We start from the raw sequence: 12,139 nt of genomic DNA, 5'->3' as shown, positions 1-12,139 counted from the left end.
AGCAAAATGAATTTCAGAAGGTAAAACAAAAATGAAGTAAGATTACACTGCTAAAGATTTACAGTTTGTTCTCCTTTACCCTGGTCTCTTCAGCAAATTTATTTATTCTATTTACATATTTATTTTTAAACTACTTTGCTGTTATTTCCTTGATTCCAGCACTAAAATTTACCACAGGTGAAAGGATAATGTAACCCTTCTAAATCCCACATGACTGTCAGGCCTGTGTACTGCCTCCTCTGTCTTCCAATACACTGCTGAGCTTCAAGATGAAAGACTTATTTTAAGGACAGTCTTTAAGACTTTAAGAAAGTCTTATTTTAAGACTCTTTTAATGACAAGTGTACGCCACAAGACACTCAAGAATTCACTACCTAGCCAACCTCCATTAACCAGCTTAAAAATTTTACCTTGCATATTCTACAGTTATGAATCTATATGGGTTAGTAAAAGACAGAAAACCTGATTTGCAAAAATTCTACTTATATTATGAAACACCTTCTGTAACTACAGCTAAGTAAATATATTAACTATGTTTAAAGCTTAAGGGTAAAAAAGGAGTATTTTCCTTACAAATACTTCAACTGCAACAACTGACACTGAATTATAAACAATGCTGCTAATAAATATTCATGAAAAATATAAGTCCCCTCCATTTAAAGTTCTGCCTATTCATATAAATATAAGTCAAATTTTAAAATGCATTTGCTCAATCCTGTTATAATTTCATGATACAACTGTAGTATGGTTTTGTTAGCATTTTAGAGCCAGGATCGATTCATATGTATTCAGGCAAACCTACCTCGTAACACTGTATTTGATTACATCTGAACATGACTGCCTTTACAGCATTCCAGAGGTGCTGACATCTCCAATAACTTGTTAAAGAAGAGCTAGTTCCAAAATATTCTGTAGCAAGCAAAGCAAGGCAAGCATGACTTAAAACAGCTTTAAATTGTGTCTCCATGCGGTGCCGCTACCACTAGATAAATTACAAAAAGTATCACATTAAAAAGAGCAAGTCTAGTGTTGCTAACTTCTTGCCTTGTCATTAATGCCAGAAAATAGGAAACATTTGAGTCCATGGCTCACAGCTCCCTAGGATAATGGGCCTCCAAGCACCTTGTGTTTTAACAACTGTAATGTTCCTGGGGAACATCTCTGTAAGGCTTGCTAATGTTGATATACTTACTCTAGACAAAGCCCAACACAAAGAACAAGATAAAATCTTTGTTTGAAAAGTCTTGAGAAAGCCATGTACTTTAATTATATCAGAGAACCCTTCTGTGATACCAGACATTTGCAAGTCACACTTCCCCCAGTACAAGCCTCAGTGAAAGAAAACTTAAGACAGAACTCAGAATGCACATCTCAGACTATGGCATAGAAGTGTGTGTGTGTGTGTGTATTTATTTATATTTATGCTTATGTTTATGTTTAAGACTATTCACAGAAGTATTTCTCCATCTCATCTTTAGATACCAAAGGCACCATCCTCTCATCTTGCATTCTGAGCCAAGACATACACATTGACTAGGTGAAAGAAGATATGAAAGTCAGGGAAGTAAGGAAAATAACAACATGAAAGAATCAAGTTTTTATTATTAATGAAGAATAAGATGTTATTATAGCTCAAGGTCACATATGACAAAACAATCTTCAGTTAATACCACATCTGTTACATACTGAGAGAATCAAAATTAAAACATAATAATTGTTTTGGTTTGTTTTCTTTAAAACCATCTGTAGAATTGCAATTTGCCACATGCTGGAAGATTGTGTTCCACACAGGCCCAGCAGGGTCTGCCACTCAGGGTCAGGACTGGGACCCCAGGGGACACTGGGGTCAAATGAACTCCTAATATCAGGCAACAAACTAGGATTTGGTAGAATCTGCAATATCTCTTAAATTTAGTTTATTAAAAAATGAATCCTTTAAATAACAACTCAGGAAGTGTGACAAAGTAACTGAAATAAACATGGTGTTCCCACATGGTTCAAGTCTATCTACCAGAGTTTCTGTTGGTAGAATGAATACTATATTAAAAATATAACCACAACAGAACAGTGATACAATGACAGTATAAAAATAAGATACATTGCAAGTGGAAGTGGATGGTGGAACAAGAACCACAATCTGTGCAGGGACGAAGAGGGACAGAAGGGAAACAGATAAAGTTAACCTCTTTCAAGCCACATCTATATGTTTAGAACAACATTCTTTCATTAAACTTGACAAAGTTAGTGTGCCAACATAACAAACAAGCAGCTATCCTAAGTTCAACAAACCTATATAGAGCCAATATTTAATTATTTCTTCAATTTGTGATAATTTTACACATACAATATCATATCTGTCCATTTTACAATACTGCCTTTCCATGAGAAGAGCTGGTGTAATGCACTATGCAATTTTCACACTGTGACTAATTAGTATAATAAAATCCAAGTTAAAACAAATGTTTAAAAAAGCTATGTTCATAGTCAAAATAAGTAAGAAAGCAATTTAAAAAATTATGCAAATTCTCTCAAAAGTAAGAACACTCTCAGGGAAGGTCTTGAAAACTTCCTTGAAAGTCAAACCAATTTTGAAATCCTACATATACACAAAAAAACAAATGTACTATTAAATCTGTGTGAGGATCTGATAATTGGCTCTGCTTATCTGTTTTCTCCATTTTAGATGCAGCACATCTACTTCACCAGGAATCATTTCCAAAAAAGGAAAAAGTTAAACAATCATTAAAATCAAGTGCATAAACATTAATTAAAGGAAACAAAGCACGTGTACCGCCAGGTTAAAACAAACATGCAAACAAACAAAATAAAACAACAGCAACAACAACAACAACAACAAGAATCCCCACAATCTGACCTTGGTCTAAACCAATACAAGGCTACAAAACATACTTGAAAAAGTTAATCACAGAAATTGCAGAACAAGGAGATACTTAATTTAAGTCTCCAGATAGATGAACTCTCACAAATGTTCCCAGAACAGTATTTCAAACTATTTCTTTCCCGATTCCTCTTTCCCACCTTTCAGCAGAACGTAAACCCATTCTTACAGGAAAGCTGGCAGCTCCACTTCATAGGTCTGCATCCCCATCTAAATCAACATTCATTCCCAGTTGGAGGGAAGACACAAACCTTATTAGGAGCCACTGGCACACACTGCCTTTCGCTGATGCTGCCATGGGGTCATGTAGGTAAGACACTGGAAGGTTAATGGTGGGGTTTGTAAAGTTCTAGCTATTGCCTCTCCATAGCTTCCTGAGTTCATTCTCCATTCACTAGAACATCCTATCCCATCCTATCCTATCCTATCCTATCCTATCCTATCCTATCCTATCCTATCCTATCCTATCCTATCCTATCCTATCCTATCCTATATCCTTTATCCTATATCCTTTATCCTATATCCTTTATCCTATATCCTTTATCCTATATCCTATATCCTATATCCTATATCCTATCCTCTCCCATCTCGCATCAATGATAACTGGCATGTAAAATGAGGAGAACTTAATTTGCCACCTCTTCTCACACTGAACAGCAACTTATTGTCTAGGTAGTTAGGCAGATTTCAAAGGGATTATATTCAAGGATCTGGACATACTCCAATATAAAGATGATAAAATTTGTCCATCTGAATTTCTTCTTCAGAAGATTATGATCTTCTCCTTCTTTCTCTCCCTCTCTCTCATTATTATTACACACCTATCTTTATGCCTCAAGTCACATAATTTTCTTTGTATTAGGAGTAAAGAATTGCATGAATTCTATACGAAAAGCAAATTTATATAGCTATCATACATGTCCTTAGCAGTTGGTGAACATGAAGAAAGATTTTTTAAATTACTAAATAAATTAAAATTTAATTATTCATTAAAATAGAGAGGGACTGAAAACTTGTTACTAACTAAACAGGCTGGAAGTGCTGCTGTCAAAGATTCAGAAAGTGACATTTATTTTTACTTATTTACCTGCAAGCAGAGATAATCTTTCTTCAGCTCTGCTTCTTTTGCCTGCTAGCTTTAGTCAGTACTTTGCTCCTTCTCAGGCTGAAAAAGAAATTTTGACAGAGTCACCCCAGATATAAAAAACAGAAGCAGAAATAAAATAAAAAGAGAATTCTATCTAGAACTGTGAAGGCATATAAGGAAGTATTGACAATTCAGCTGATCTCACAAATCCATCAGAAGCATGATATATACAGGAACACGTCCCTAATGTACTATCATTCATTGTTAGAACTCTGAGGACATAAAACCAATAGTGACACAGGATGAAAGATCAAAAATGTCAAGGATCATGCAAACCTAAGTATCTTAAACTCTACCATTACTACAATCCCTAATATGGCTATGTTGGTTTCCTCATTTCAATTAAAGCATTGCTCCATAGTCTTCTTTCATCTCCAGAAACAATCTGCTTCAGCTTCCTATTCTAACTATTGATTTTTTTTCCTGGATCAAAAGTCCAAGCTACTAGAACAAAAAGTCACACATGGATGCACAGCACTATACAGAATGAAAATGTGTTACAAGTGGAAAATCATATTCCCCCTCCCCTCATCCCATAGCCAGAAAACTAAAGATTACCTTTTTAAAATCCACTCAATCCTTGAGGATTTACCCATCTGCTGTAAACAACAATTTTGCTTAATTTTCCTTTCACTAAAAGAAAGATATGTCTTTGGATAACATGTTTTCTTACATCAGATTCAAACTACCTCATAGCAATGTGATACTTCTACACCTACTGATACTTTGATCTAGGAATTGTTTCCAACAAATAATCCCACAATAACTATTTATAAGAAAACGACTACTTGAAGCAGATTTTTGGGGAAGGACTTAAGCAGTAGGTGGAGCTAGCCCCTTGAGTGGAGCTAGCCCCTAGTGTCATCTGACAAGAAAGGACATGCCCACAGTCCAGGGAGCAGAAGAAGTGGGATGCACACAAGCAGCAGGATGTCTTTGATTTCACATACTTGAGACATGGGACTGGGTAAGCAGAAAAAAACCCCACAGCAGTGTTAGCTGTGCACCAATCCCCAGGCTGAAACATGGAGAATCAGAGATGAACAGCAAGACCTTTACCACTACAGTATGACCATGTGCATGCCTGAATACATATTTACATGTTTTTCATGTGCGCACTAACATACACATTTATACATAACAAAAAACAAACTCAAGAGAAAAAAGAACTTTGCTCTAGCAAAGTGTCTTAAGTGCAATCATGATCTTCAACTCAAAAGTTTGGCAGTACCATTTGTAACCAACCTGCCAAACTGGAAATCCCAAGTCAGCAAAAAATATACAGGGGTGGCTACAAAGAGAATCTCAATTGCTCTTAAACAAAATATCAGTACTTGTTTTACTTCTAAGTTTGCTTCCTAAGCTAAAATTTTCAATATCCTCTGAAAGAGGGCAGAAAAAATTATAAAAATAACTACATCATTTAGCCTGTCTGGCTGACAGCTACAGAGAAATATGATGATAGTGTAAATCACAGAGGAGACAGAAGGATTACACAGCATGACTCTAAAGGGGCATAAATGAAAAAGGGGGATGAACTCAGGGAAGAGGGTGGCATAGGATGAGCATCAGAAAATATTTCTTAACAGCAATACAATATTAAGTAGAATATATTTTCTCACAGACAGAGAAGTTATTTAAGGCTAAATGTGATAAAACACTGGAAAGCACAGCAAAGAAAGCATTTCTGAATTTATGAGGTCATGGATGAGAACACTTCATTAATCCTGTCCCCTTTATGCTTCTCGTGATTAGATTTCTGAGCAAGATTTCAGTATAACAAAAAAACACACAGGAAAAATATGTTCATTTTTTGTTGGGTTCTTGTCTTCATCAACATTAATGTTAAAAGTATTTAGAAGTGTCCTTTGCATTTGATGCAACTATTACATGTTGAGCTATTTAAGCATTACTGGTAATTTTGATCCCCTATTAGTTATTCTTTTGCCTATAACACAAAATTTTCCTTTTAATTCTGGACTTTTATAGTATTTTTATTTCAAGCATTTCAAAGGATTTTACCAACATATGTCCACTGAGAACATCTTTCAAAATCCATATGATGTATAAAGCTGCCTTTCATTGATCCAGAAGTTATCCTGTGACTGCTGAACTGTCCAGCTCCTTAATAGTCAGGTAACACAATGCCCACGAAGTCTTCTGGAGGACTTAAGCCATGGGAAATTAGAAAGTTAAAACTGTGGCCAAAAAGGAAAAGAAAATTCAGTGTTTCTTTTAGTCTGATGCCTGCAGCACAAGAGATCATGAGCCAGGAAAGGTTTAGGAGCAGTGGTGAAACAGGTGTTCCCTTAGAAGTATTACAACAGGAAATGCACTTCTGCTTGTGTTTTGGTTTTCCTATTATTACTGTTCTTACAGTAAATCTTAATTTAAACAGTACAAAACATTCTTCAATTCAGTTTGGAAAGAGATGGGGTAACTCACAAAAAGCTGACTGAGAGAAGAGTTTTGTCACCATTTTTTTCTTCCCTCTGAACTTCCAGTTAGAGTTTTCTTAAATACACAAAGAATTCAGGAGTATAGCTGAATTTGAAATATGGAAGTTTCTCCTCCTAAATAAAAATGTTCTTTTCTACAGGCAACCAACTTAATACAATTTTTTTTAAATATCAGAGTCAGTCAAGCCCTCCTGATGATACTGTGGAAATCTTCATTCACCACACAGAACAGTTAAATTACAGTTTGTTACATTTATCATTGAAATCACAAAATTCTTCTGATTTATAATCCTTCTTTTAAAGATCCTACTCTATACTGTGTAGGATCTCACTGTGCACAAACCTATCAACCAACAACTAAGACAAGGAAAGAAAAGAGACACCACAGCACTGCAGCATGGAAAAATTAGTTTGTTTTCACAACCTGAAAAACAATTACTAAAAGAAATTATAGTATCACAACAATCAATTATTGTTCTGACCCCCAAAGAAAAATAATGAGAACCAACAGCAGCGTACCAGGAAAGCACTGAAAGTGTTCAGTGCCATGTCATGAAGCTGAAATAATGCGCCACAAGGAATAATTCAGCAACAGATGACAAGACATCAAATATGTCCCAGAGAGTAGAACAGCTCTTTCCTTCCACTCCGAAGTACCTGCAGCCCCTGCAGGTACTTCATCCAAATTCCTTCCCCTCCCCTCTTTTAGCAAGTACACACTGAAATACTCTAGGTACTGATACCATTATATCCTCTCAGTGCTTATGTATCCTGACAGATGCAGAAAGGCAAGGCACATACCACCTTCCTTCCCAGACCAAAGGCTGAAAGCAAAGACTGCTGTACAAAAGAACACCCACCAACCCTAAATCCATGTGCAGTTTTCCCCTCAGGAATGAGGAGGCAGTTAATGAAGCGGTTATTGTGCTTCCCCATACACAGGCTCCAGTGTTACAGGACACACAGGGGTCATTTGGGCTGTGTCTGTCCTTTGAATGCCCTGCAGGCTTGCAGTGGTGCACATAAACAAAGGCCAGCAGAAACACCTGTACCCCAACCACAGCCGTGGCCACTTCCTGCAGAACAACACAACTTCTGGGACCATAACCCATTGCTTCCAAGAAAACACAATAACAAATGCATAATAAAGTACTTTTTCCAGTTAACAGTGCCAGCCCAACTGCACAAAGGTCACTCCTTTCTGACAAAAATTAATCTTCCCTCCGTGAGTGTATTGAAGGTTAAGTTAGAAAAAGGAGACAAGAGGAAAGTCTCTTCTTCTTTGATAAATTTACTTTGCATTTGATCATGCCCTGTATGGCCTTACTGCTTATTGTAAACGTAGGAGGTTTCTAGGCTTTTTCAAGAGAAAAAACATGGTTACCTTAAAAAAAAAAAATTAAAAAACCAAACTCATAAAAACTGTCAGGGAGTCTCAGGAACAGGTTTATCATCTGAGGCTATCTAAAAATAATTTTTAATTACTTTTCAAATATTAAATTAATACTCTTCTTGTAAACAAAATTTGCTGAATGCTTTCATCCCAATTATTCCCTCATCTTTTAGAGCTGAGGACTGTACCATGAAAACAGTATTTCCAACAATACCTGAGGGCTGTTGTAAAATTAGATGGACCAACTGCCACACTAATCCACAGAATGGTATCATGTAACTTTGCTAAACTCTCCAACCTAAGTTTGGCTCTGTTCCTGACAGAACATATCATTTTAAGCTGTCTGAAGCCCACCCTCATAACAAAGGGCAGGTTGGCCACTGCTTCTTTCAGAGATGGTAAGTCTGTAGACACAAAGCCAGAGTTCTGCTGTAACATGTGTTATGGCTGGTGCTGCCCAGCACCAACAGCTGCAAAGATGGGGAGCACCAGCACCCCAGATGGGCTGTGCTTCTGGCATGGCAATCTGCTTTAACAACATGGCTTGGGCTACAAGGAGAATTTGGTTGGTCCCACTGGCAAATGAAGGGTATGCTTGCTTTGTATTTCTCCATGTGGGTGTCCTGAATGCCAAGACCCAACCCAAAACACATTGGTTTGTAACTTACAAGGGAAGGCCTCAGAAGCATGATGCTTATCCCAGTACTGCAGCTGCATAAGTTTCTCTACATTTCCTGTAATATTTCTAGTTTGGGTTTTGATAAAGAGAATATCCAAAAAATTTTCTACATACAGAAAATCTCCATTTCCAGAAGCCTAAAAGGGCTGCTAAAACACAGCATACCCATAAAGGTAAATTTGAAATAAATTCATGTGTCTATACTAATTACATCCAAAAGCACAGAACTATTTTAGTTCTTTGCAATAAACTGTAAATTGCATCAGATGTACAACTGACACTAATACTCAAATGCATATGCAATAAAACATGAGTTAAATTAAAAGCTGCAATTGAAGCACTTTTGCCAGACATGTAGAATATCTACATGACAGTTGTTTTAAACACCTACTATATAAATAACAAACTGAGAAGGAAGTAGGAACCCTATCATGATACCTGAAAGAAGGCTCTAGTGAAGTGGGGACTGATTTCTTCTGCTGTGCCTGCAGTGAGAGGACCAGAGGAAAGGGCCTTAAACTGAGACAGAGGAGATACAGATTGGATATTAGGGGGAAAAAATACATTGTTAAGGTGGTCAAGCATTGGAATAGGTTACCCAGGGAGATGGTGGAGTTACCATCCCTGAAGATGTGCAAGAGACTCCTGGATGTGCCGCTGGTGAGGTGGTTTAGGGGTTACAGTAGCAGTGCAGGGTGGACAGTTCAACTGGAGACTAAAGATCTCTTCCAAACTTGATGATTCTATGACACTAAATAAATTGCTGATAAAATTCAAAAATAAGTATTAAATACAGCTGTGACATAATACTGCAAGTTACAAAGCTACGTTTATTTTGCAGTGGCAAAACTTACAGCAAAGGAGGATGCTTGATGTGTGGTTTAAATAACAATTCATTTTAAAAACAGATATTGAGAGAGGAACAACTCAAACATCACTGTAACACAACAGGCCCTGGTACGCTAGCACAGATGTACAACGACTGCAGTTGCCTGTAGTGATTCCAGAGAATCACAGAATATTGGGGTTGGAAGTGCAGTAAATAGGTATGATTGGCTTCAAAATTGAAACAGTAATCAATATTGATACAGTAACTAATATTTGGAAATAATAAAACAGTTAAGGAAATAATAAAACAGTTAAAAGAAGTAATGCCAAGAAAGAAAGGGAGAGGAGGGGTTCCACCCCCCCCCCACCCACCCTTTCCTGCAGATATTCAAGGCAGGAAAAAGCAAGAAATAACAGTTACTAAAAATTAACAGAAAGAAAGGAAAATCTGGTTGGGTCCCAAGAAAATGTTAATTATATGAGATTTATTGCTTTGATGCTTAAATATAATATTACCTTAGTTTTAGCTTACATTATACTAGCTTGGTGCGCATGTGTAACCCAAAGGTGAATTAAAAGACATTGAGGAAGAGGAGAGGCCTTCATCAGTGACAACCCCCAAAGAGTGGTGAGACCACCTAAAAGAGCAGTGGAGCATGTGTGATAAAGGTGGTGATGAGGGCAGAGATAGAAGTGTGATGAATTGAAAATGGGAGGAGATGGCATTGACATATGGCATAAAAGGGGGAATTTTCATTTGACCAGCTTGTATGTGAGGTGGCAAGGGTCCAAGGACCCTGCACTCCATACCCCGCAGTTATTCTTTTGCTTATGCACTATTATTGGAACCAAATTATCCCTTATTTTAACCAAATTATATTGTCAATATTTCAAGTGTATCTGATTTTATATATTTTAAGCTACTCAATTAAAATTGCTGCTACCTTTAATATTGTTTGGGGTTTTTTTGGATGATGGGATAATTGGGAAAATATAACAGAAGGGACCTCTGAAGATCATGTAGTACAACCTCCCTGACAAGGCAGTGTCACCTTGAGCAGGTGACAAAGAAATGTATCCAGGTGGGTTTTCGATGTCTCCAGAGAGTGAGACTCCACAAGCTTCCTGCACATCATGTTCCACTGTTCTGCCATCCTTAATGTCAAGTTGTTTCTCACGCTGAGGTGAAACTTTTGGGTTCTAGTTTATGACCACTGCTCCTCATGCTTTTGCTGGGCATCACTGAAGAGCCTAGCAGCACCCTCTTGTAATCCACTTTCATATACTTATATGCATTAATTAGATCCCTTCTCAGTTCTCTGTTCTCCAGACTGAATAGGCCCAGCACCCACAGTCTCTCCTCATGAAGACAGATGCTCCGGACTCCAAATTATCTTTGTGGCCTCGCCTCTGTTGGATCCTCTCCAGTACATGAACTCTGCCTGCAAATGTATACAGCGATTCCGAGCCAACTCCCTGCACACATCACTTGTTGCTCCCTTCCAGCCCCGATATCCATCTCCCCCCGCCAGCATCCACCTCCGGGCGCGGCACACCAAGTACGGGGCGCGCACACCGCGCCGCTGCCCTCGCCGAGCACAGCATCTGAGCGCTGCTTTCGCTTTCCCTGTCGCTCGGGCCTTCCCTCCCCGCCCCCGGGCCCTCCACAGCCGCACGGCCGAGCCCGACAGGCACCTCCGGGGCAGTCGCGCCTTGCGATCCCCGCCGGAGCTGCCGGGCAGGCCCGACCCGGCGGGACCCGGGAACCGACCCCGAGGGCTCCGAGCTCACCGCCCCCGGGGCTGCCCCGGCCGGGGAGCCGCTCTTCCCCGCCCCTCCCCGCCCCGCCCGCGCCTTGCGCTGGGCCCGGGCCGAGCCGGGGCCGCTGCCGCCCCGCGCCGCCACTCACCGCCGGCCTTGCGGCTCCGCTCCGCCGCGGCTGCGCCCGGCGCGGGCGGCGGGAGGGCGGGGAAAAGGGGCCTCGCCGCGGGAGGAGCGGCTCGGTGTCGGCAACATGGCAGCGTCCAGCCGTGCCCAGGTGCTGCGGCTGTACCGCGCCCTGCTGCGGGAGAGCCAGCGCTTCAGCTGCTACGGCTACAGGTGCGGGGAAGGGGTCCGGGGGGCGGCGGACGCGGGGACCCCTGCTGAGGCGGGGGGTCCCGGCGGTGCTTGGGGCAGGGGCGCGGGGAGCTGCGGCCTCGGGAGGAGCCGAGCCGTGCCCTGGAGCGACAGCGGGACCGGCACCGGGCCCGGGCCCTGCTAGGAGCGCCGGGATGGGCAGCCCCCAGACTGCCGCAAAAGCACCGGGGTATGGGGTATTAGGAAGAAGGGATAGGACAGAGGTTGTCCCTATCTTAAGTCAGAAGTACTTGTGCTGTGTGTGGGCTCCTCAATACGAGGAAGACAAGGAGCTGCTGGAGAGGGTCCAGTGGAAGGCCGCAAAGATGAGGAAGGGTCAGGAGCATCTCTCTTCTGAGGAGACACTGGGGGAGCTGGGCCTGTTTGGTCTGGAGCAGGGAAGACTGAGAGGGGAGCTCATTAATACATGTAAATATCTCGGGGATGGGTGTCATGAGGATAGTGCCCGACTCTTTTCGGTGCTGCCTGGCAACAGGATGAGGAGCAAGGCCATAAGCTAAAACACAAGAAGTTTCACTTCAACATGACAAAGGACTTCTTTACAATGAGGGTGGCAGAGCACTGAAAGAGGCTGCCCATGGAGGTCGTGGAGTCT

General features: G+C 40.6%; 2 protein-coding genes across 4 annotated transcripts in view; one reads left to right on the top strand and one right to left on the bottom strand.

Annotated features, from left to right (window-relative positions):
• The window catches only part of FARS2 (phenylalanyl-tRNA synthetase 2, mitochondrial), a 229,786-nt gene extending 218,434 nt beyond the window's left edge, over positions 1-11,352 (bottom strand). Inside the window, exons 1-2 of one of the 3 annotated variants that reach the window (XM_084215390.1) lie at positions 11,315-11,352; positions 3,987-4,064 (exon numbers count right to left, since the gene is read on the bottom strand). The gene's annotated coding sequence lies outside the window, so the exon portion shown is untranslated. Of the gene's footprint in view, positions 1-3,986; positions 4,066-11,314 lie in introns of those variants that run through there. The other 2 variants (XM_084215391.1, XM_084215392.1) reach the window with 2 other exon arrangements.
• The window catches only part of LYRM4 (LYR motif containing 4), an 85,953-nt gene continuing 84,951 nt past the window's right edge, over positions 11,138-12,139 (top strand). The window contains exon 1 of the mRNA XM_084215684.1: positions 11,138-11,505. Within this exon, the coding sequence (XP_084071810.1) occupies positions 11,420-11,505 (86 nt within the window). The 5' untranslated portion in view covers positions 11,138-11,419. The remainder of the gene's footprint in view (positions 11,506-12,139) is intronic.

This window comes from Fringilla coelebs (genome assembly GCF_963513975.1).
Source record: "Fringilla coelebs genome assembly, chromosome: 1".
Taxonomy (NCBI): Eukaryota; Metazoa; Chordata; class Aves; order Passeriformes; family Fringillidae; genus Fringilla; species Fringilla coelebs.
Note: the sequence above shows the minus strand (reverse complement) of the source record. Positions and strands in the feature narration are given on the sequence as shown.